The sequence below is a fragment of the Rhinoderma darwinii genome, chromosome 13, assembly GCF_050947455.1.
Source record: "Rhinoderma darwinii isolate aRhiDar2 chromosome 13, aRhiDar2.hap1, whole genome shotgun sequence".
Taxonomy (NCBI): Eukaryota; Metazoa; Chordata; class Amphibia; order Anura; family Rhinodermatidae; genus Rhinoderma; species Rhinoderma darwinii.
In genome coordinates, this window is record NC_134699.1 from 56737132 (window position 1) to 56763535 (window position 26404).

Below are 26404 nucleotides of genomic sequence, written 5' to 3' on the forward strand. Positions count from 1 at the left end.
TGTCAGTCACCTCAGTCCTTTCTGCCATTAACCACCTTTAATAACCTGTAAGACTAATTTTTCAACATGCTTTATAAGCCAGGAATCCTGGGAAGCATTGAACATTCATTGGGGGAAGTAGCTAGCTTCTCCTACTTGTGTTTCAATATAACTTTCAGCATGAGACCAGGGATTCTTAACAAACCAATTGTTGTACAACATGTGAGGCAGTCCCTGAACTGCTGTTGTCCGAATAGCTGGAAAAATTCTCTGTTGTGTTGTAAGGTTTTGCACGTAGGTTGTGATTAATTGTCTGCCGTTTGTTACGTTTTGCGGTTAGTCTGCTAGATCTTTATACCAAAAGCCTATAAACTCCATTGCTGCAAACAGAGCCAGTCTGCTGCTGCCAAGGCTGATAAGATTAAGAGGTAACATAGATATGGAGACTGATATTTTTTTCCCTTTTTGTGTATAATGGGGTCCGCTCTGTGGAGTCTGGCTGGCCCTCACCAGATGTCATAGGAACAATACAATAGGCAGGCTGGATTTTTACAGTCTTTAATTGTTAGGGTATGTGCACACGACCAATTTTGGGGCGTAATGGAGGCGTTTTAAGCCTCGCTTTACGCCTGAAAAGACGGCTCCAATACGCCGGCAAACATCTGCCCATTACTTGCAATGGGTCATACGATGTTCTGTGCAGACGAGCTGTCGTTTTACGTGTCACTGTCAAAAGACGGTGTGTAAAGTTACAGCCGTGTCAAAGAAGTTCAGGACACTTCTTGGGACATAATTGGAGCAGTTTTTCATTGACCCCAATGAAGAACAGCTTCAATTACGTCCGTAAAAGACGCCGCGAAAAACGCGAGTACATGCAAAAACGTCTGAAATTCAGGAGCTGTTTACTCCTGAAAACGGCTCCGTAATTTCAGACTTATTTGGCGTTGTCGCGTGAACATACCCTAAAATTAATCCGTGCCTAGCTAAATAAGTAAGTGATTTGTTGAAACGGCATCCTAGTTGTCTGCTGAAAGATATTCACACGCTCCCATGCTAACCTTGTTATAGTGTAAGAACACAGGTTTCCATAACTCCTATTTTTTTGGTGGATAGAAGCCACTCGTGCGTGGCCATTGGTATGGGGTACAGAACCCCTCACTCTAAGCACTTGTTCAAATTTCAAGCCCCCTTTTCCCCTTACATAATGCTTCTATTATGAATAAACTTCATTGGTATTGGTGCCCGTAACGACCTGAACTATAAGGCTGGGTTCACACAGTTTTTTTGTTTTTTTTTTGCAGGTGGAAAATCTGCCTCAAAATTCCGTTTGGAAGTTTGAGGCAGATTTTCCTCTGCCTGCACGCCGATTTTCGCGGCCATTGAGCGACGTGGGAATAAAACGCCGCAAAATACGCTTTCTCTGCCTCCCATTGAGGCGTAATCGCGCAAAGATAGGGCATGTCGCTTCTTTCTCCCGCGAGACGGTTTTACCGCTCGTGGGAGAAAACTGCCTGCGCCTCCCATTGAAATCAATGGGAGGCATTTTCAGACTGTTTTTGCAGAGTTTTTCGGCGCGGTTTCCGCATCAAGCTCGTAAAAAAACTCAGTGTGAACATACCCTAAAACTTTTGTTATTTAACACACAGGGAAAGCCAAAAAAAATAAAAATCTACTGCCAGAATTGCTGTTTTCTTTTCATCCTGCCTGCCAAAAATGCTATAAGTCATATGTATCCCGAAATAATATCAATAAAAACTCGTCCTGCAAAAAAGACTGCTTACAGCTACTTCAGCAGAAAAACAAAACCGCTGTAACTCTTAGATTATGGCGACAGAAAAACTAATTATTTTATTTTTCATTGTGCAGAAGTAGTGAAATATAGACTAGATAGATATAGAGATATATATATATATATATATACACACACACACGCGCACACACACCATATCCCCTTAATCGTAACGATCCACACAATAAAGTTAGTTATTTCTACCATACTGTAAACCAGGGGTCTCAAACTCAGCTGGGTAAGTGGGACGCATATAGAAAAAATGTGAAGTTGACGGGCCGCATTACTTTCAAATTTGATACAATACAAAATTATTGTTAATGAATTAGTTATTTGAACTACAATAACACTATATTAGTAGAATAATAATACTACATTACTATAATAACGCTAGGTTTAAAATTTGAGATTTCTCCACGTGCTTATTTCAACAATCCAGTTTTCCAGTTTAAGTGTTGCTAAATGGCGGCTCAGTTGGCAGCGTTTGGCAGACACACGTCAAGATTGGGCAGCCCCTTTTTAGATAGTGCCGCGGTGGATGCTGCCGCGGTGCCCTCGGTGGATGCTGCCGCGGTGCCCTCGGTGGATAATGCAACACACCCCTAGATAAGGCCACAGTGCCCTCTGCAGATGCTACCACAGTGATGTCAGGGTCTTGCCCAGAGCTGGAGTCCCGGAGCAGAGCTGCTTCTAGCACTCGAACTACAGTAGATTTGTGACTGCAGCTCTGGATGTGACTGGTGTATAGGACATGATGTTACAGTAGAGTTGTGACTGGAGCTCTAGATTTATTTGGAGTATAAGACAAGATGTTTGCATCTGCATCTACTGATCTTGCAGAGTGAGTGTAGCTGTGGATGTCTCTGGAGTATAGTACATGATGTTACAGTAGAGTGGTGACTGCAGGACTGGATGTGACTGGAGTAAAGTACATGATATAATAGTAGAGTTGTGAGTGCTGCCTGGGATTCCAGCTCTGCTCCCGACATTAGTGTCCATATATGGACAGAGATGTCAGGGGCTAGTAGGCTCTTCCTGGGACTCCAGCTATGCTCCTTACATCACTGGGACTCCTGCTCTGGGGAAGCCCCTGACATAATTGTCGATGTATGGACAGCGATGTCAGAGGCTTCCCCAGAGCAGAGCCTGTACTAGCGCTCTGCCCGGGACTCCGGCTCTGGGGAAGCCCTAGACATCGCTGTTCATATGTGGACAGCGTTGTCAGGGAATTCCAGAGTCTCAGAGCAGAGCCGATACTTTAAACTGTCCCTTTTTAAGAAGCAAAAATGTGGCAGTATTATATATATTTTTTTTTATTTTAAAATTTCATTACCCCCCCCAAAAAAATAAGTTTTTCATCTATAAAATATATCTGCCCCCAAAATGGCACCATTAAAGAAAAAAATACAACTCCACCCACAGAAAACAAGCCCTCACACTGTCTGTGGGAAAAAATAAGTTATGGCTTTTTAAATGCAACGATGAAAAAGGGAAAAAAAAATTGCTTGGTTATTAAGGTCCAAAACAAGCTGGTCACTAAAGGGTTAAAGAAGTTTCGCTATCTGGCCATATCGTACTTTTATTTATAAGGTTGAAGCCAGAGATTTAATCTTTTTGCTCTTTATGAAGTCCAGAAGATGTTCCGCCCCCAATCGAATGAATTGCCAACGACCTCATCAGTATTTTCATGCCGTGTGGATCCAGAAGAAGGTGAAATCGGAATAGATTTGGGCGAACTTGATGGATTTGTCCTTTCTTTCAGCCCTACTACCGTAACTGTGCGGTTATGTAACCCACTCGTCATGTGATTATTATGGCATCTCTGGTCACATCACAACATTCGTTGGATCTGATTGTCGAAAGCACCGAACAAAGGACAACAGTTTGTGTTTGTAGTAATAGCACCATGACAAACCAGTCTGATAACTTGTGATGACTTTTTCTAAAGGATCTGCTTCTCCCGCAGCACAGAACAGCATGTACCTGATTATACAACAATGGAAAAAAACGCTCTTAATCCATGGGGAGAGAACATCAATTTTTCCCGGAACAGAGGTTCCCTCAGTGGTTGTCATTAGAACTACAAGAGTACAATGACTTTTTTTTTTTTAAATTATTTTTTAAATATTGGGGTTTTGGGGGATTATGATATCAAGGTATTTCACTTTTGCTATGCCACTTCATGGTGACCCGCTTGGGCTACGATCCCATACACTACAAAGCTCTAATCTTTATTATAAACTGGGCGTCCCCCTCAAAAATGGCACACTTTGATGAGCTGAAAGCAGCCATACACCTTCAACAGCTGTCGACCGGACCCTATTTCTACCGACTTTGCCATACATATGCCCACTTGGCCGAACTGACAATGCATGTGTTCCTAATGAGTAGACCCCTCTGTCGGTGGCTTATCTCCCATGTGGACAAAGGATCGGGCATGTGGTTTTTTTTTTATTCGCTAACGAACGTTTGCCTGATATCTAATGGGTTCGGCCGACGTCAGTCTAATGTGTATGGCTACCTAAAGGAGGATACGCCAGTCTTCCGCTGATCCCTCCCCCATTCTGCTATAAAACAGCTGCGTGGGTTACATCATCCTCCGTACTAATTTATCAGACCTGCAGAAGTGAATACAGGATCAGAAATATTTGCCTTTATTGGAATCCTGCTATAGGGCAAAGTAACAAGGTCATGTCTAAATTAGTGTATGGAAACCCTCCTACATGCCTGTAGAAATGACTCCTATGGGTGCCAAGAAATGGTGCCCACTGTTATGCCTAGTATAGGGCCTCGGGGCAGTGCTTGGCACAGGGATTTAAAGAGCATCAAAAAAGGGAATCCTTGTATTCTGCACCGGCCCTGCATTGGGCAGAAGTGTTTCCTGTTTGCCCGGGGTGATTCTGTATGCCCTTTGAACCTGCAGGACCGGTGACTATCGTATAGTTTTTCACTTACTATTCCTTATAGTAAAGCTCATCCAAAAAATTTAAAGATCTATCCTTACTTTTGGCCGGTCTGTTTTTATTAAATATTTTCTTAGTAGTCTGCGTTGTGCTGTTCCTCTTTTAGTCCTCTTGGAAATTTTATATACACATTGACAAGGAGAATGGTAACATCCAGTTGCTAATGTGGCGTGTCCATGCGCACTTTAGAACGGTCAGCCATGTTTTAGAGCGTTTCAGAATGTGTAGGAACACGCCCCATTGACACGCGGAAGGGTAATGCCCAGTTTTGTTCATAAATTTCCAGGATGCATAATAGAGGAACTGCACAATGCACCAGTCTAAGAAAAGGTGTTGCTAGAGTTCTCCATTTTAAATAAAAATCTGCAGTTTCTTGACAACCCTGTGAGAGCAAATGGCAATTATTGGTTGCCACTTGGCCTTCCCCGCAAGGGTATGCAAGGGCAAATCAAGCGATTAGAGGACCTGTGTTTAGTAAAGACTTGTGTTCCCTATAAAATAAAAATTCTGGGGCACCTTTTCTTGTGTTGTGCGTTCCTCTATTATGCCTCCTGGAAATCTATGAATAAATTAAGAATTACCATTCCCCTTGATATTAGTGTGTCCCTAAAAACTCTGAAATGGTCGCCCCTGTTTAGACAAAGTGTGCAGGGACTCGTCACATGGACCACAGGAGGTTACCATTTCCCTTGTCAAACTTTACATTCATTTCCAGGAGGAATAAGAGGAACAGCACAACACAAAATGGTTATTACTTGGAATACAAGTATTTACTAAAAGACCTGTCGAAGGAGAAGACACCTAATGTAATCGGGAGCATAGGGATTGGGCGCCTGATATAATTTATGGATGAAAATTTGACATCTACATGGCAGAGAAATAAAGAATACATCTATTCATCTTTTGTCATTTTTATGTATTTTTTTTTTTGTGAAGTCTCTTTTGTTCCTCAAGGCTGTTGACTCACACCAGTGTTTGTTTTTCTGTTTTATTTTTCTTTTAATGCCTTTTATTTGTTATTCCACAAGTGCTTGGTTACGGTTTGACAGCGGTGATTCATGTTATCTGGGACGGGCGCGGTGGTTCCAACCTCGTGTTTTTTCTACAGACCTGATCGATTCTGCGGCTTTAAAGGGAAGCGCCACAAGTTGTGAAACCTAAATCTGTTTAGGAATGACCTTATAAGTTTCCTAATATACTTCTATTTCCAAACGCACTCCTTTTACAAGCTGAAGCCACGCAGATTACAGACTAGAGCAGATGCAGGGACTTCAAATTCCCTGTTACTGCTCTCAGCCAAATACTGGCATCATGTATAGCGGTGGAAGGGATCGTGCTGATGGTGGTCGATCATCCGATAAATGTTGGTTCTAATATACTGTATTCTTCAGGAAATCCGCAGGCTGGCATCATCTTACTCCAACTCACAACGTGCAAAATGTAGATCTGTGGTTCAATATGTTGGTATCAGGGTTAACGTTGAGCTCCAAGGCATGCGCCAGCTCCTTTTATTCCCAACTCCCTCTCCATTGGGTGGACTTACACATGGCTCCCATCTCCACTGACATGCCAATGGTGCCAATCAAGGTCGTCAGAACTCTCCTAAAGGTCATCCTGCCTTTCTCCCCTATAAGCGCTGGCGCCTTCTTCCCCACTCTCCTCTATAGACATCCCAGTATGTTGGACCTACACTATATAGGGCCAAAAGTATGTGGAAGCCTGACCACACCTATGAGCTTGGCAGACAACCCAGTCTAAGACCATGGTCAATAATATGGAGTTAGGCCACTTTTGCGACGGTAACCTCCTCCACTGAGAAGACTTTTCACAAGATTTTGGCGCACGTCTGTGGGAATTTTTGCTCGTTCAGCCAAAAGCGCATTTGTGGGGTCAGGCGCTGATGAGGGAGATGGTCCGGCTCGTAATAGTTTTTACAATTCATCACAAATAAGTTGGATGGGGTTGAGGTCAGGGCTCTGTTCCTCCACGACAAATTTCTCACATCCCCCCCCCCCCCCCCATGTTTTTATGGCACTCGCTGTGTGCACAGGGGGCACAGTCATGCTGAAACAGGAAAGGGGCGACCCCCGAACGGTTACCGCAAAGTTGGAGGCTACAATTGTGTAAAATGTCTTTCTTAAAGCTGTAGCATTAACATTACTTGAAATAAGGGGCTAAAAACTGGAAAAAAAAGCCCCAAACCATTACCCTAAATGTTATGTAGGTAGTGTTCTCCTGGAATCCGCCAAACCCAGATTCCTCCATGAGGCTGCCAGAGCGTGAGACATGATTGATCAATCCGGAGAACGCGCTGCTCAAGTCCAGTGGTGACGTGCTTTACACCCATCCAGCCACCGCTTGGCATTGGGCATGAAGACAGGAGGCTTGTGCAACGACTATGAAAACCCATTACGTCAAGCGCCAGATGCTCTGTACTGGTGCGGACGTCCCTTCCAGAGGTAGTGTGGATCTCAACAGAGGATAGGCAATGGTTTTCACATTACTCGCTTCGGCTCTCGGCGAGTTTGTGGTTGAGCTGCTGTTGCCGGGGCAGATCAAAAATTTTACAAACTGACTTGGGTCAAAGATGGCATCTTATGACTGTGCCACGTATAAAAGTGATTTGACCTCTTCAGTACGACTAGCAATGTTTGTCTATGGAGATTGCATGGCTGTGTGCTCGATTTTTATGTGCCTGTTTGCAGTAGGTGTGGCTGAAACACCTGAATTTAGTAATTTGGAGAGGTGTCCATAATCTTTTGGCCATATAGTGTATGTTCCAGTAAATTATAGGACTATCCATTACTAAATTCCCATATCAAGACGGGAGGCACTTTGTATTCCATGCCTCTGTTGCCTAAATTTTTTTTAAACTTTTTGCCCAGTTATTCTTGTTGCTCTACTCTTCGTGCTTGTAGTTTGCCTTCAGTTCTTTGAGACACATGCGTAACTCGGAAGGGTTAATTTTTGGCTTTCTTCCTACACACCCCTCCAGTCAGGCTGAATGACACAAAGGGCAGGGGAGGGAGCAAGTTGTTTTGACAACTGACCTAAATGCTTTACCTGGGGGCATGGGAACTGGAGCCTTCTACCATCCTGCTAAAGGTTGAAATGGAAAGTGTTGGTATTTTGCAGGAAATTCACTTTTCAGTCTAGAATGGGATTTTTAAAGGGGTTGTACAGGATTTAAAAAAAGTGGCTGCTTTATTCCAAAAATAGTGCCATACCTGTAACCAGGTTGTGTGTGGTATTGCAGCTTAGTCCCTTTCGCTTTAATGGAGTGGAGTTTTAATACAAGACACGAACCTTCGACCTGTTTGGAGCGGTTTTTGAAAATAAGCCGCCATATTTTACAAATTCTGGACAACCCCTATAAGGCAATCTCAACCAAGATGGGGTTAGGTTTCCATAGACCCATTCACCCCTTTTCAAGGTAATTCCCAGGAGCATAACGTGGAGGCCGTACCTGTGACTTCTATAGAGCCTGTGTAGATAAGTGACCTGGCTTGGGATTTTCCAGTGAAGGGGTTGCGTTTTTACAAAGCTCTCTACGAGTATGTTTTATAGCCGTGTATTGGCAAAATAGGGGGCCCAAGGGCCACCCAATACTTTGCTTCTGGAAGGGAAGGCAAAAACTTTTTTGTTCTTTGGGGTTGATGTGGAGACAATCAGCAAAAATATATTTCCTCATAGGAATATTAAATTAGGGGTCAGTCTTTTCCACTGAGGTGCAGTTTTTATTTGAGGCGCCATGCCCCGTGTGATGTCACTACACGTCTTCTAGTCCAGACAGTGACTCAACTGCTCCCCTCAGATCTCAACCAAATGTGGCTTTTCCCTGAATGGGTCTTTCTTCCAGATTAGAACTACAATCCCCACTACATCCATGTTGGGAAGAGGAAATGACGACTGCTGTAAGCATTTCGGGGTCTGAGCGGCGGTTGTCTCTCCTGAACAGTGGCTTCAGGATAGGCAGGAGAGACGTGCTTTCGTTTCCGTAGTGTTGGATATTACATTTTCCTAGTCTCCTGATTGGAAAATCTGCTTCACTGTGCAATGATGTCTCCAAAGCATCTCGAACATTACATGCATGGTCGGATTATAGGATTGGCACGAAGGGCACTACCTTGGGGGCCCTACTGGCCCAACACCACCTACCCTGGTTTCCCTTTGCTGGTTCTCGTTATCTGGCTATGTCGTATCTATTGATCTCTCTTTCTAGTTACGCCCCTGGCAGTCCGTTTATATGGCTATTGTATACAATGCTGGGACCTCCACCTTTTTGGAAAAATGGGAATCTGAGTCTTTGGTGATCCTAGACATCCATCAGAGGTGGAGACGCAGGTCTGCAGCTCTCCTTGAAGTCTGTCACTGGCTAGGCTATCTTCCTAACGTTCTTATAATTCAGTGTAGAGGACTACAAGCACGCGCGGCCACCTTTCCGATACGTGATGGGGGCACCCTGCTAAATCTTATAATTTTTTTTCCGCCAAGTGCTTCTAAATTCCCCCCCCCCCCCCCCCCCACATCCCTTACAACATCACTAGGAAGCTCTGCCATTCAGGACCCTAGGGAAGGCAGATGACAAGCTGGACATTACAGCTGTCATAGGGGTTGACACGCAGCTTTGCTAGGATCCTGAATGACCAAAGTGCCTAGCTGCGCAGTCCTGCTCCTGTAATGTTTCATACCTAAGCTGATTTACCGTTGACAAGCCTTTGTGACTAACTTTGTGAGCTCTATTAAAATTGTGGTCCAGTAGGCACTGCGGCTGCTGAAGGTGGGGGGGGGGGGGGGGGGATGATTTATGTTGGTTCATAAGCCCTTCTGTATGGATAGAATACAATACCAGAGGGCAATGTGTGTCCTTTTTCTGCAAAATCCCATTTTTTTTGTAGTTTTGGGCACAAACCAGTCCTATGTCCCGAAAATTACTTATTATTTTTTTTATTTTATTTATATGCTCTCTGATGGTTACCAGGGAAACAATCAACATTAAAACTTTGTCCTATAAAAAAAAAAGTATTTCACGCTCCGCTCTAAAGTGTTCTGTACACAGACAGCAGGTCACGGAGCGGGTTTTTGCAGTCTTCGGATATTGCATCATGTTTCTATTATGAGTGTCTATGTTCTTGTCACCGGTTTATATGGTATACACGAATGTGGCTAGGAAACGCCTACGCTATAATAACCCCATGTCATTAAGATTTGTAGGGATTGTGGAATCTCCGCTTTTGTGACCTGCTATAGAGAACCATAGAAGGAGATTTATGAAGAGCTGCTGGTACAAAGGAGAATTGGGAGCGTTGACCACAGTAACCATTCAGGTGGACTGTTTTACAACCTGTCCCTTTGTTTCTGGCAGATCCTGTTTTCGGCATCTTCTGCTGATAATCTAATCAATGAAGGACACCGGTAGACCATGCCGGCCATTCGATGAATACGGGGAGGGGGGGTGAGAATGTATGTGTTTAGATTCTTTTTGGACCCCATTCAGGGGCAAACACAGTTTTGTTTAATGGGGTTTCCATATGCGTATTTTTTTATTTTTTTTATTTCCGCCTTGCTCCTGCTACCCTCTGGTTTTTATGCTACCTATTTGTCTGCACGTATCCACCAGCCTAGCCCTTTATATTGCAAGCTCTAATATAAAGGGCAAGGCTAGTGGATATGTACTGACTGATTCGTAGTGTAAAAACCGGCATAGATTGTGCCACACACTGTGCCCCCTGTAGATGGTGCCACACGCTACAGCAAGCACTTGCCCATCCCGGTTTCCGCGCCATCCTCTCACAGCGGTCCTGGTCTCTTTTCACCAGGCCTGCTCCAGTGAAACGACACAGGCGGCGCAATGAGGTCATAGCGCTTCCTGCATAGCAAGAAAAGCGCAGAATGGCAGGGAAGGGAACAGATGGTACCATTGAATCGGGGATAGCGGGTCCTGGAGCTACAGCTCTAATGATGATCAAGCCCTGGTCACAGGAGGGTTTCCAGGCAACTGGAAGTCACTAATCCCCCCCCCCCCCCCCCCCGTACAAAAGTCTGACGGCTACCAGACACTCTCCGAACAACAGGTGTCAATTAAGTGAACTTCGGTGTCTTTTACATTTACATTCACTTATGAGGCAAACCTATTTTTAGATTGGAATAAATCTTTCACTTATGGTCATCTACTGATAGTCTTTGGCATGAACACAATGATACGGTACTTGTGGATCGCTCTCCGCTCGTGTATGGACCTTCAGCGTTTACATGTCTTTAAGGTAGGAGTAGGAAGCCAAAGATGTTGTTCAAGATAAAGGGAACGCTTTTCAGGTTTCAACCATTGTATTGGTCTCAAAGTGGTTATCTAGTATAGAAAATGCATTTTTATATACCCTATTAGGGAATTCTGAGGTAAGAGGGGGGGGGGTCCTCCTCTTCAGGATCCCCATCTCTTGGCCAGAATAGAAAGCGGTAATAGAGCGTTTCCCACTCTGGAGGATCTGTCCTGTCCTGCATTACACAGACTGCACATTCATATGAATGAGCAATGTGTAATGCTTAATTTGTCCTGTGGTGGCGCTGCAGGGAAACTGATTACATACTGCCAGGTTTCGCCACAGCTAACTGCTGATCACTGGGATTCCCAGTATGGGGGCTTTTATAATCCGCTTATTGTCAAGGGACCCTTCTAAGAAGTAGGGATTGCTCAAAGCGGAGAACTCCTTTTAATCCCTGACTGTACCGGGAGGGGGGGCAGTTGACATACTTGTGTTGCCGATCTCCGATATGTGGCCACCATTGAGATTTCAATAAATGTCATATCCATCCGAGGACAAGCAGAGAAAATGCCAGTTCTCTAACGCCTATAGACTTTAATGGCGAGCGACTCGTGCATGGCAGGCTCTTGTGGCCAAGTTCACAGTACAACAGGGGTCACAGGACCCCTGTTCTCCTGATAGGTGGGGGCAGGGTTGGATTGGCACACCAAAAAACCAGAGGATCCTGTTGTAGGCCCGGCCTATAACCCAATAATGGGCCCCAAAGGTCAGGTAGAAGACAACCACATTTGGAGGTGGCTTTATAGCCAATCATTTGCCACGTGGATCTATTTTTTTTATGGACTGACTCACAAATAATATATTAAATCTTCTGGATAACTATAAAGTCCACCATGAAATTAAGTGACCCTGCACATGTTCTGTATGGAAGGACCCAAGAAACCCCTTTCTGATCCTGCGGTGTGGTCCTAGAGGTGGGACTGGGGTTTGGGGGGTCATTTAGTGTGGTGTACATTTTTTGTCATAGATTGTACTTCGAGGTGGAATTCTTATCTCGTTTTGGGAAATCTACTCAATAAGAATACATGTAAAGTTGAACATATATATTTTTTCCTTGTCTTCCTCGCAGCTGGTTGAGTATTATTTTAGTATTGTGTTATTCTTCTCTTCTACATGACTGTACAGATTAACTTCCCTCCTGCCCACGGGTGCTGTAATGTTATCATGTATATCCTTCGTTCTACTGTTTGCCTCTAGCTTATTTTTTTTTTAATGAGTATTACATGTTCTACGCAGGGACAACTGTCATCTTGTAAAAACCCATACATGACACACTAATTTAGGGACTTTGTTTGGCCTTTAAAAGGACTATAAATATAAATTTTGCTTAATTTTCATAAAGTCCTATTCAGCCAGTTATTGGTTGCCACTGTTGAAGAAATCGATAACTAATATGGCGGCCATTACATCTGCTACTGTGTCAGCTATCCAGCTGCTGTCAATGAAGGCTCTCCTTTGGCAATGACAGAAGCAGCATACCCCACCTCCCTCTGAAATTCACTTTCCAAGGACTGTCTGAGCACCCGCATGGCTCAACTCTGTAAGAGTCATGTTGATGCCTAGGCCTTAGGGTATGTGCACACGATGAGAGGCTTTTACGTCTGAAAAGACAGACTGTTTTCAGAAGAAAACAGCTGCCTCGTTTCAGATGTAAATGCTGCTCCTCATATTATGCGAGGCGTCTTTGACGTTTGTAATCTTGAGCTGCTCTTCATTGACTTCAATGAAGAACGGCTCAAATTACTTTGCAAAGAAGTGTCCTGCATATAATGTATATAAGTGTGCTGCACTTCTTTGCTGAGGCAGTCATTTTACGCGTCGTCGTTTGACAGCTGTCAAACGACGACGCGTAAATGACAGGTCGTCTGCACAGTACGTCGGCAAACCCATTCAAATGAGTGGGCAGATGTTTGCCGACGTATTGTAGCCCTATTTTCAGACGTAAAACGAGGCATTATACACTTCGTTTATGTCTGAAAATAGGTTGTGTGACCCCAGCCTTAGACCAACACTTAGGACTATACTACCGGACAACTGATGACCTATCCACTGGACCCTGCACCAATCGGCTGCCTCCGGGCACCGGACGTCCAATGCCAGAAGCAGGCTGCTCCAGCCACGGAATAGCGGTCGAGCTGCAGTACTGAATTTAACTGATGTTTCTTCTTGGTTAAAAAATAAATTCTCCATCACAAATTTGATTTATCAAATAGAATTTATTTTATTAAACGTTTGTACAAAAAGACAAAATATAGCAGCATGCAGGGCACTTAAAGAGGCTCTGTCACCAGATTTTGCAGCCCCTATCTGCTATTGCAGCAGATAGGCGCTGCAATGTAGATTACAGTAACGTTTTTATTTTTAAAAAACGAGCATTTTTGGCCAAGTTATGACCATTTTCGTATTTATGCAAATGAGGCTTGCAAAAGTACAACTGGGCGTGTATTATGTGCGTACATCGGGGCGTTTTTACTACTTTTACTAGCTGGGCTTTCTGACGAGAAGTATCATCCACTTCTCTTCAGAACGCCCAGCTTCTGGCAGTGCAGATCTGTGACGTCACTCACAGGTCCTGCATCGTGTCGGCACCAGAGGCTACAGTTGATTCTGCAGCAGCATCAGCATTTGCAGGTAAGTAGCTACATCGACTTACCTGCAAACGCCGATGCTGCTGCAGAATCATCTGTAGCCTCTGGTGCCGACACGATGCAGGACCTGTGAGTGACGTCACAGATCTGCACTGCCAGAAGCTGGGCGTTCTGAAGAGAAGTGGATGATACTTCTCATCAGAACGCCCAGCTAGTAAAAGTAGTAAACACGCCCCGATGTACGCACATAATACACGCCCAGTTGTACTTTTGCAAGCCTCATTTGCATAAATACGAAAATGGTCATAACTTGGCCAAAAATGCTCGTTTTTTAAAAATAAAAACGTTACTGTAATCTACATTGCAGCGCCTATCTGCTGCAATAGCAGATAGGGGTTGCAAAATCTGGTGACAGAGCCTCTTTAAGCAGTATAGCTACGTTATAAAAGTCCCTATGATTACATACATGTGTTAATATTGCTGCGTTGATGTGGTACACAAGTGTCTCAAAGTCCCTATGGGTACATACATATGTAATTCAACATACCTGTAGAGGACATGATGGTTGGTATATTGGACATCTGGAAATCGAGAACCTCCGGACGAAGGCTGCGAAATGCGTTTCGAGGTTCTCTGTTTCCAGATGTCCAATATACCAACCATCATGTCCTCTACAGGTATGTTGAATTACATATGTATGTACCCATAGGGACTTTTTGAGACACTTTTGTGTACCACATCAACGCAGCAATATTAACACATGTATGTAATCATAGGGACTTTTATAACGTAGCTATACTGCTTAAGTGCCCTGCATGCTGCTATATTATGAGCGTAATTGATATCTAGTTGCACTCTGCAATATACACATTGTTTAATCTGAGGAATTGTTATGGTTAAGAACTAAATATGGTATGACACCTGGCTGATTTTGTTTTATATGTCTAGTATATACTTGGAGGGGGTTATTTTTTGTATTTTTGTACTAATGTTTAATAAATAAAATAGAATAAATTCTATTTGAATTTTTGTGATATCAAGATGTTTCTTTTTGGTTATATTATATATGGATATTGTGACATCTTGAGAATAATTTTGTTGAGAGAATATATATATGTTATACTGTATTCAAGTGAATAGGAACAGAGCCGCAGTTCGGCAGCATGGCCGCTATGCAATGTACGGCGCCAACTGCTTCCGGCTCTGTATATTGTATACTGTCCGGTCATCAGTGCATCATCGGCGCGGGTCGGACACCTGGACCCTGCACCGATCCGCTGCATGTGGGCACCGGATGTCATTGCGCAATATGCAACGTACGGAGCCGATGGATAGGTCATCAGTTGTCCGCTAGTGGACAACCCCTTTAAGGACTTGCTGAGGGTGTGCACACTACTAATATCTTGTTTTCGTTTGTATTTCAGACTATTATGGAACAATTTAACCCCTGCCTTAGGAATTTCATTGCTATGGGAAAGAACTACGAGAAAGCCTTGGCAAGTAAGTGATTGAATCTGTATTGCGCAAATTAATCATGGGTCTAGTATCAAATCTAGTGCCTAATAAAAAAAAGTGGAGCAGCTGCCAAACCATATAATCTATGGCTTGGAAGACTATTCGGAAATCTTGAGGTAAAAGGTCAACTTTTTTTTTTTAAAGTGATGCTCCACCTGTGATGAACATTGGTTCTATAGTCTGCAAATGTTAAATCTAGTATCATGTAATAGACCAGGATTACCTACTTATGCTTCTTTTTTTCAGTTTTGACGTATAATATTTTGCTACTCTGAGTTCGTTCACGGTTCCCTCCATTGGACTTTTATATATAGGAGTGATTTCCGTAACTCCTGTACGGGGGTTTTTGCCAGTATACACATTAATACAGTGTGTGATCGTGCGTCCAACCCTGGGGTCCCATCGAGGTGAACAACTGGGCACAGTCGTGCAAACTGGTAGGAAGGGCTCATTAGATTTACCTCTATAAACAGAAGTTGCGTTGGTCTCCAGGACCCCCAACGATTACACATCTAAGACTTTTCTTAAGGATGTGCCTTTTTATTTTTTTATTGGCCCGTAAGCTCTAATGCACACGAACGTGGGTGCCACCCGAGTCCCATCTGTGATCCGTAGAAATATAGGACATGTTTTATCTTTCCAAGATCGGAGAGTCGGTCCGTTTTCACGTAGCCGTTTTCACGTGGCACACGGTAGAGTGCGAGAGGGCCTTGACCCATAGCTAATTCACATAAGGCTATATTCACTTGTGGAGCCTAGGGACACCATTATGCCCTCAAAATACTAAATAGGGAATTGTTCTAACAATAACAGATCTGTCAACAGCAGCTTGTTGACTTTTTTTTTATTTTTTAAAGTAATTACTTTTTTATTTTATTTTAAGACAAACTTTTTTTTAACTGGAAAATAATAAAAACATCTAAAGGTAATAAGACATGAGCGGACGTTGTAGACCGTAGTGGAGATGTGCGGTTATGTAATACCTCCCCTCCCAGCACGGTTTTTAATTTCTATTTTGCCTTCATTTCAATCCTGAGTCATTTCATTCATTCACACGATGATATAGACATTTAGCCGGCTGTATAATGCACAGACTTTTCAGCTCCTGTAAATTGATGGAGTCGGCGGTGGCTCTTGCCTCACCCTGATGCCGCTGATGAGGATTATGTAGAGCTGGCTTATTGGAGTCTTTAGTCCTGTTTCAGATTAGCCGGTATGAAGCAGAACGGCCCTCTGTGTACATAATACAGTCACCTTCCCAGATGGATTGTGTGGGTGCTGACATACTGACGAATCCGACTGAAATCTGCTTTTGTGTTACCTACTCCGACAATGGGAAAATAATAGTGGAAATGGTGAAAGAACAAACTTTACAATTTTTTTTGTTTTTGTATGTATTTTTTTAATTCTATTTTTGTGTGGTCTTGAAACGTCTACTACCCCCATTCTTTGATGGGGTTTCTACACTGGCTAAGTCGGAGATGCTGCTATTAACCCCGCCACTGCCCTACACCACGGGGATGGTATTAACCCCATCACTGCCGTAGACCACCATGGATGTAATCATTAACTCATTCACTGCCCTAGCCAACTAGAGATGTAACCTTTAGCCCCATCAACTACCCTAGACTACCAGAGATGTAGCCATTAGCCCAGAGGCATAGCTAGCGGTTTAGCACAGGGGGGCAAAACTGATGCGTGGGCCCCCCCCCCCCTAATTTCATGTTTATAACTGAAGAGGTGCATTCTAATTATATACACTAGCCATCATCCCTGTATATAACCCCCTATCATCCCTGTATATAACCCCCTATCATCCCTGTATATAACCCCTGTATATACCAGGCTGGCTAGTATATATGGGGGTTATATAAGGGGATGATGGGGGTTATATAAGGGGATGATGGGGGTTATATAAGGGGATGATGGGGGTTATATAAGGGGATGATTGGCAGGGCAAGTCATTCCCCCCCCATCGGCGCCTCTCAACAACGGAAGCGCTAGAGTTGTTGAAAGGTGCTGATTGGGGGGGCAAGTCATTCTGCCCTGCCAATCAATGTCATGGTTAGGCGCTGAATGGTCAGGCACGAAACGTGTCCTGCCATTCAGAGCTTATGAATGTAATTGTATTTGCGTCCTATAAAGGCAGGTCCAATTTAGTGCAGGAGGGGGAGGCGGCGGCTGGCTTCAGTTGAGCCACCGCCTCCTCAGACAGGCACCTGGCGCCCTGTGTCATGGCCATGGCAGGGGCGGCGGTCTCGCGGTGAGCCCCACCAACTCAGTGGGCTGGGAGCCACAGCCCCCCCCCCCTCCCCCCCGCTAGCAACGATACTGCATTAACCTATCACTACCCTAGACTACCAGAGATGTATCCTATCTCTGTAGGGGTTTGAGTCCTTTTATTCATTTTAAATGAGAAAATTCAGGTATGTTGTTGGAAAGGGTCCCTGCTGGTTTTGCACAGGGGCCTGTCCACCCTCGTAAATGTGACGGTTCATTTTTCAGTGCCCCTTGCTTCCCTACCTTGCTTGTAACCCAGACTACATTCAAGCTACTTCATCTGGTACTGCACCAGAATGGATAGAAGCTGCTGAAACTGCAGTACCAAACACAGCCACAACCAATTGTACGCGCTGTCCCTAGGTAAAAAAAATAAATGAATGGGACTCTTCACTCTAACAATCGCCCCGACCCCTTCATGCAAAATGGCTTCGGGGGTGCTGGGAGTCGGATCCCCATTAATCAGATCATTATGCCTTCAGTATTTGCCACCTAGCAGTAATCGGGAATAAAAAAATAAAATGAAAAAAAATTAGAAGATAAACTCCTTTCCATCTGATATGTGGCCTTTGGCTGTGGTGTATTATTTGCATGTACTGGTTTTGTACCCCCCACCTCCCCAGCAGGTGATGCTTCCTCGGCTTCCTGTTTGTTTTCTTGTCTGGGCGTAGTTGACTCTTTTTAGGCTCTGGTTCAGATATTTTTACATATGTACAGTACATGCAACTGTTACCTACACCCAGGATCATAATAAAGACCTATTGTGTCCTCCCCTCTGGGAGATGGCCAGAACGTATCACATTCTGTATTGGAGAACTAAACCTAAAAATAGATTCCTGTCCTGGTTATGGTGTTAATGTGCCGCACCTTCCTCTGTGAGAGCGGCCCGTGCTGTAATGATATGAAAGGTCATGTAAAAACCTCAAATGACCACACTGCAGGCCGAGTTAATCCCGTCTCAACCTATTTGGTCTATGGTTAATCCTACCACTGGTCTCCTGCTGTGATTATTTTTATATATATATATATATATTCCCACAGCACTCCGATGAATCAAAAAGGTGTAGTTTTATTCAGTCAACAAAGCTGCAACGCTTCCGTCCTGCTATAGGACCTTTTTCAAGCATTTCCACTGGCCTCTATGGGTTGTGACGAGATGAAGCCACGTCGGATCACACTAGTTGTAGTCAATTGGACATGCATTGACCGTCACATGATGGTATAAGGATACTTTTGCAACCATGCTATAAAATAAATAGTAGCTTGGATTTATATATAACTGATCGTTATATATAAATATATATCAGCTAGGCAGACCTTTTGGGTCTCCATTAAGACCCTGCGTTTGGTTAGATCCTACAGCCCTTCCATCTGATCCTATAATTGGCAAGCCGAAATGGTGGAGTAACACATGGCTGCAGATTCTTACCCTCGATCAGGAGAAAAGAGTGAAAGATTTGGGTTAAACGTAGGGATTGTTACTGAGAGGAAAGAGTTGGGAGTGATTTTGCCCCACTGCTCTGACCCCTGCCGATCACTGGAATGGGGGTTCTGAGTCACACACTCCCCCCCCCCCCCATTCCTCCTCACTGTACCCCCTTCCCCCACGTTAAGGAGAAGTTTGAATAAAGCGGAAGACTAGAATTCGTCCTGCTGCTCCATCCAATGTCTAGTTTTGATGGAAATAGCCGAGCGGTTTACTCTGCTGTTCAGTCATTCCCATAGACTTTGAGCGGAGCGGCACCATGCGTGCTTTTGTCCTCCACTCCATTAGGGAGATGGGGCCTGCAAGTGCAGAAATTGAATGCTGCTATATGAAATGCCAATGTTAGTAAATCTACCCCACTGTGTTCATTGGGCACACCCTTGGCCATGTGAGTCACATGTATTTGTATAGATACGGGATGTCAGATTTCTGAGAATTGAAGTAAAGCTTCGGGTACATTTTTATAATCTTAAAAAGTATCTACTAGGGTCATGTACCTAATGAGGGACATAATTTCATTCACTCTAATCCAAGTGCATGTTTCCAAGGTGCTATGTACAGTATAGGTTCTTAACAGCAGTCAATAATTACTGCTGGAGGTTAGTGGACTGTTATGCAGACGTTGGCAAAACCATGCCCTCTCTCTGACATCACTTCCTGCTCTACGCGTATTCTGCACATTATAATGTTTAATTTCTTCCCCCTGCAAGCGGAAGCAGCTAAAATGGTGAAGACCACGGTCAAGGACTGTTTCAATCAGGCAGGAGCATGTGCAGAGCAAGAGTAATCAAGTAACACTGCAGGTTCAGTACACATATAAGCGGCAACCGGTTGTATCGTGAGGCGGAGACGTGGTCCGGAGACAGTCCAAGTTTGATACACAGATAAACCGCAAGGAACTAGATTGGAGGCAGGTAGCTCAATAGTCTGGCAAGAAGGAAGTGCGAGGGTGGCCAGTCTATCATATAAGTAGCCAAATGGGTGAGACTTCAATCTCAAGAATCAAGAGAACCTGTACAATAGATTCAGCAGTGGAGCTGTCCAACATCCCTGATAGCTCAATGGGAAGAGCCACTTCCTGAGTCACAGGAGTATCTGGTTTCAATAGTCGGTGAGGTGCAGCTATGGCCAATGTCTGCAGAGCAGGAGTGGTGATGTTGCCATTAAGGACCTATTGTGTACAGAGCACATTGAAAACTTGCATTTGTGGGACCAGAATGGCAGAATTAATGGTTGTGGTATGTTAATTTAGTCAAACTGACTTACTGTACATTATCTATACAATATCCATGTATCTCTAGCTTTGTCTTCTGTGGTCTTTATGTATTTCTGGTCTGAAATAGTTTGTAAATTATGGATTGTTTAGAGTGGAGTGCAGGTTTACTGATAAATTACAGTTAAAGCACCTACTTTGCCTCAGGTGGACTATAAAAGTGTTGTATTTGTTGAAAATCCCATGAAGATCACATGGATTTATGTCCCAGTTTACCAGCTCTATTGCTCCCAAGTCTGAGAAGTTAACTACTTCCTTCCTTACGGATGCCTCAACCATTAAACTAAACTACGCTTCACAGACTTCCTTGTTTTTCTCTAGTGTTGTCTCTGCCACGCATATTGATTTATATTGAAACCCTGAGAGATGTAAGCTACTTCCTGCTGGCGTACTATAAATTAGAATGAAGGCTTTTGTCTGTTTTATATTCCTAATAACCAAATAGACGTGCTCACTGGTACCAGATTCAGACTCTACAGTTAGATTCATTCTAGCATGTCTCATTCTCTCCATGGCAATAGGGAACACCGAGAAGTGGGGGTTGGATGACCCAGTGACCTAAAATAAGCATCATGGAAGCTAATATGGCTGTCACGATCTGTGGGTATGTGGACCCACTGGGCCGTACTGCCGTAGAGGGATAGCAGCTGGCCAAACGGTGTACCAAGTAAAGTCTATAGTCCGAGCAAGGGTGCCTGTGGCAGTACAGACAGTAGCGGTGGCTAGGCTCAGATGGGACCTTGGCATCAGACACCAGGCGTGGTGTAACACAACACGACTCCAACTCTTTTAAGGCACAGGAACAAAGTAGCATGGGATACAGGTAGCAGGAATGGGAGCAGGAAAACACTAAGGGACTCATGTAATGAGTGAAGGAGCAGGTCCCTTCTTATAGTCCAGGGTGATTAGACAATTCTAAACATGCATGCGCGCTGGTCCTTTAAGGCCGGGACTGAGCTCGTGTGCGCACCCTAGTGGTCACTGCAGGCCAGGACAGCCGCATATACTGGCATCTCCGGTGAGGGAAGGCGTCGTCAGAATGAGAGGAGTCTGCAGCCGCGGAAGTTACAATGGCTGAGCGGGGTATCTGTTCCGGATACTGAAAGTAGGGAAAGTCTAAAACCCAAACTGCTGACCTTTACAAGAGGAAGGCTGCACACCGTTGCTTCGGTAATTCTGTAGCACCGTCAAATTTTTGTTTTTTTTGGCTGGAGAGACTCGTTAAACTGACAAATGGTTTGCCAAAAGGGAGCACTGATTGTTAAAACGTCATGTACATAGCCCTCATTTGGTCTTCTGGAAGCAGCAGTAGTAGTATATACTTTGATTTGTGAATGATGTGGCTTGTATTACATGTTCCCGCATCACTTCCCTTTGTTTTGTTGAGTCCTTGAATCTATAAGATGTTGTAGGATCATCTTTTGATCTCCTTGGTCGTCAAAGCAATCTTTGTATTTTTGTTTACACAATGTCTAGATTTCTTGCGGTTTTTTATTGTTTTTTTAAAGGGTTATTTCCATTTTGTAAATTAATTGCATATTCTGCCAAAATGTTGTCACTTACTGAATGGTGGTGGTCTGACCTCTGGGACCCCCACCGATCTCGAGATTAAACCAGCATGGCCCCTTCACTGTTCCCTGCACAGCGGCTCTTCTGTCCACCCTGTTCAGAGAACTGCAGCATGGCCCCAAATTTGTGAGTAGAGCCATGCTGCCATCTTCTGCACAGCCTGGTTCTGGAAGCTCAGGATCCTACGTGTGTATCTATAATTTACTAGTTTCTTATTCTTTTTGATCTGGTTAATGTTGTATTTTACATGCTCATACTGGCCATAGATCCTAGAAGAAAGTCTAGTGACTTGAGTAGCCACTTGAGAAGCAGATGTTCTCCAAGTACGTGTAGGATGATGGCCTTCTAGGAGATCATAAGCCTTCAATGAAAAACCAAGTCGAAAAGGTTGATTGTGATCACCCAACCTGGTTGAACAATTTTTCACCACATATCTGGCCTCGTTGGGTTCTAATGGTCTTAAGCGTTATTTACAGCACTCTTTCCTCTAATGTCTTAGAAAGTTTTTGACGCACTGGGTGGTGGTGGTGGTGATGGTGGTGGATCCCTTGATGTTTTGCTGGCATGTTCTATCATTTTAAACATATGCAAATGTTTTTTTTATTTTCCTTTTTAGGTGTAACGTTTGCAGCAAAAGGCTACTTTGATGCCCTGGTAAAAATGGGAGAATTGGCCAGTGAAAGCCAAGGCTCTAAAGAACTTGGTAAGTGAGGCAGCAGACCATTGTAGATAGAGCCACAGAAAACAAGCCAAGTTTAACCGCCCCTAAATCGCATCGGATTGATTGACATTGGCTGTTTGCTTAATTAATAATTTTTTTGTCTTAATTATTTCCTAATGTTCTTAAGTTCATGACTTGGTTTGCATTCAGTGTACAGAAAAAAAAAACAACTTATCTGCTATGGTAGGTACCTCCAATTCCAGGTACTTCTATATCTTAACCAGGACAAAAAGTGGTTACGTTTTTTTTTGTGTTTTTTTTATAATTATGGATCTTAGGTCATGACCTCAATATGGCTGTTCAGTCTTGTCTAACCATGCCAGGAAATAAGCTTCCTTTGGCAGGAGAACACAATTATCGACCATTTAAGACTTTCGGAAGTCTGGTCTAGTTTTCGAGTTGAGGTCTTTGTCTCTCTTGTATCTTTACAAGACCTCAAACCTTTGTCAACTATTCTGGATCAGATAACTTTCACAAATACATATATAATGGTTCCTTTAACTAGAAAGAACCCAAGGTTATTGTAGTTCGGAATAGAGACCTGGCCAAAGGCCCCAAATAGTCATGCCACTGGAAAATGTCCAATTAGACCATAACGTACATGGGCAAGCTGGATGTTATCTGGCTTTTCGATCTCCTGTAGGTTACTTGGATGTCTTATTGAAGACCACATCACCGTATAAGCAGCCAAACAGTAGCTGTTGGAAAATAGAATGAGGCCTCATGCCAACATTCATATTGCGGCTCTGTACAACCTCTGAAGATATACTTAGCCGTTATACAGTGCCCATACAATTGTGCCATAACGCTTCTCATACCAAGGTACTTTCTGTCAAATTCTGTATGAATCAAACAGAAAATCGTGCATGCTCCATCGGATGCCATATGTAAGGAGGTATTTATCGCTAGAAGCGTTGGTTCTTGAGGAGCATAGCTCCATGAAAACGGCACCCAACAGAGCATGGTACTGCATCACATACAGGTTGAACAGCTCTGCCATGTGCATAAGGTCTGAATACGGTCACCTCTTCTACGTTTTTAGGATGCCATGTATGATTCCTTTCGGTCAAACCAAAACATTACCGATCCCAATATGTAATCATATTTGGTCTGATCCATCCTGGTACCCCTAAGGCTATGTTGACACAGTTTTTTGCCGACCGAATTTCTGCCCTCAAAATTCCATTTGGAAGTTTTGAGGCAGATTTTCCTCTCCCTGCACGCCGATTTTTGCAGCGTTTTTCGCTGAGTTTTTCCCCCCATGGCCCGTGAGCGCCACGGGCATAAAACGCAGCAAAATACGCTTTCTCTGCCTCCCATTGAAGTCCATGCGAGGTCAGAGGCGCAAACGCCTGAAGATCGGGCATGTCCCTTCTTTCTCCCACCAGGCGGTTTTGCCACTCGCGGGAGAAAACCGCCCGCCTCCCATTGAAATCAATGGGAGGCATTTTAGGACCGTTTTTGACGAGTTTTGCGGCACTGTTTCCGCGTCAAAAAGCTCGTCAAAACTCGGTGTGAACATAGCCTTACTCTGATTGTCGTGATTACCTAAATATGCTGGTGTTTGGAAGGGAAATGCTCATATTGTGGTATGTTTCTAGTCATCCCAACATGGTAACCAATCTCCACTGGTATTTTGGGCAGGTTGTCTTTAAGTGATGTTATTCACCGAAACATATGGTGGTTTTGTCTAGTTCCTGGTGTATAGAATTTTTTTTCAATTGCTTCATATGTTGGTTCATGGTTCAACGACCCTACATTACTTTTGGAACGCTTTCGAATAGCCTGATTGTGTGAATGAGTTGTTATTGATGCCTCTTAAGAAATGGTGACTATTGCCATGTTTTCTAGATGACCTTGGATGGTGTAGAATAGAGCTTTGTCTTTATGGGTCATTTATGGCTTACTTGGACAACTTGCCAAGAATCGAACGACCAACCCCTCACGTTGTCCATGTATCTGTTGGCCAAAGCAGCATTTGTATGGTCTCAGGAAGTGTGAATGTTCTTTTAACCCTTTTGATCATATTACTTTTGGATCTCTACTGTGGTCATGTCAACCTTGTAGAACATCTGAGCTGTCCATGAAGTCTCTTCTAAATATAAACAATATCTTCTCATGTTTCAGCAAGAACATGACGTTTTCTTCTCTTTCCTAATACTGTTGACTCCTCTGCTATTCGTCTTGATCATCTGTCTATTTTTACTTCCAAAACAGGAGCAGTTCCTTATTGTGGCGGGTGTGTGTGTGGTTTCCTCCGCCATCCCGGTCTGGTTACTGTTCAATGTTGAATCATTCTCCGTTCTCATTGCTCGTTCTTTCCTTTCTCTCCCATAGAATGGACCGAACTTCCCAATCCTTCAGCTGTTCTGTTGTAATCTTTAACACCCTCCCCCCCCCCCCCTATACTGCAGGAGTATTATGACACATGTCCTTGCTTATTTGTACCCCCTCCTGTGCGGATTATCTTCAATATTTTTCCTTTTCTTTTTTTTTTTTTTTTTTTTTATATCTTTTATGCGATCCGCTGTAATCCTATGGGGAAACCTGGCAGTAAGTGTTCAATTTCCCTGCAGTGCCACTGCAGGAGAAACTAAGCATTACACTGCACATTCATGTCAAGGGGTGGTCTATGTAATACTGGACAGGATAGGTCCTCCAGAGCAAGAGACCCTCTTTGTAATGGTTCTCCACTCTGAATAGAGGAGCCTCTTCTATTAGAATTTCCTAATAGGGTGTATATGGAAATCCTAAACTGGATGATCCCTTTTTGCTCCTTTTTGATTTTTAGTAGTTTGATATGCCACAAGTAGTTTTTGGTGATTGGGTCAGGGCTATAGTTACGGATGGATGAAGACTGCCTTTTGTAATTATTTTCCATCTTCTCTCTTGAAGTGGCGCCATACACTATGGTACAGGTTTAAAGCACTGCACTGTACGATATACTTCTCCTTAGGTTCAAATGGCAGAGACACCACCTGACAGTTGCATAAGGGGGCCAGTTCGCATCCAAACAATGTCATTTGACTGTGGCCTACTTATTCAGGGGCTTTTATAGATGGTTGACACCATAAATGCTTTTATATCCTTGGCTATTGCTAGGTACAGCTGGGTAGCCAATGTGCCTTAAAGTGAAATCAAACTTTTGGGGAACTTCTTGGATTTATACTGGCTCCTGCCCACATCCTGTATACACTAACCGTGTGTTAGCTTTAATATAACATGTGGCAATTGGATGCAGCTGATACTTCAGCGATCAGCTGTAATCTGTGCAGGAATCTGGCAGCAAGTGTTAAAATTCCCTACAGTGCCACCACATGTGAAATGAAGCATTACACCGTTCTCATTGAAATGCATGGTTGTGCTGGGTCCTCAGATACAGAGACACTTTGGAGTCCCATCTATTCATCCAGAATTCCCCAATAGAGTATTTTAAAATGGGTATTCAACCATTGTGTGTGTGTTTGTTGCAACAGTGATTTTACTTCTCCGAATGTTGTGCATGCTTTCTCCATAGTTTAAAGATGGATGACTTGACGTATCCCAGCCGAGTGACTACCAATTTGACTTCCTCTCTTTAATCCCCTGCGCTATCTGTGTATACTGAATATAAGCCGGCTGGCTTTGTATTCCGATCTTTACTTCAGGGCCCTTGAAGCCTCGCTTACAATGCTTTAATAATCGATAACCTCAATGGCAAAGTTTTGATGCAGACCGTTTAGGGTAATCGAGAGCGCCTGTGTGCATAAACGTAATTTAGAACGTGTGAATTATGCATACTTTTATTTGGAAGCGATTCCTGGCTCAGTGATGTGACTTCATAAATGTCAAGTGAATCAATGCTCGGCGGCTGGAGCTCCGTATTTCCTATCCAGAGCTTAAAAATCACAAGCATAGACAAATTCACAATATCACACG

The 26404-nt window shown here is 43.6% G+C and overlaps 1 protein-coding gene across 5 annotated transcripts in view; it reads left to right on the forward strand.

Moving 5' to 3' along the window:
* Positions 1 to 26404, forward strand: part of BAIAP2 (BAR/IMD domain containing adaptor protein 2) — a 117635-nt gene that overhangs the window by 28718 nt on the left and 62513 nt on the right. For 4 of the 5 annotated variants that reach the window (XM_075846171.1, XM_075846167.1, XM_075846169.1 and 1 more), the window contains exons 2-3: positions 15067 to 15142; positions 22382 to 22468. In XM_075846171.1, the coding sequence (XP_075702286.1) occupies positions 15067 to 15142; positions 22382 to 22468 (163 nt within the window). The remainder of the gene's footprint in view (positions 1 to 15066; positions 15143 to 22381; positions 22469 to 26404) is intronic. The other variant, XM_075846170.1, reaches the window with a different exon arrangement.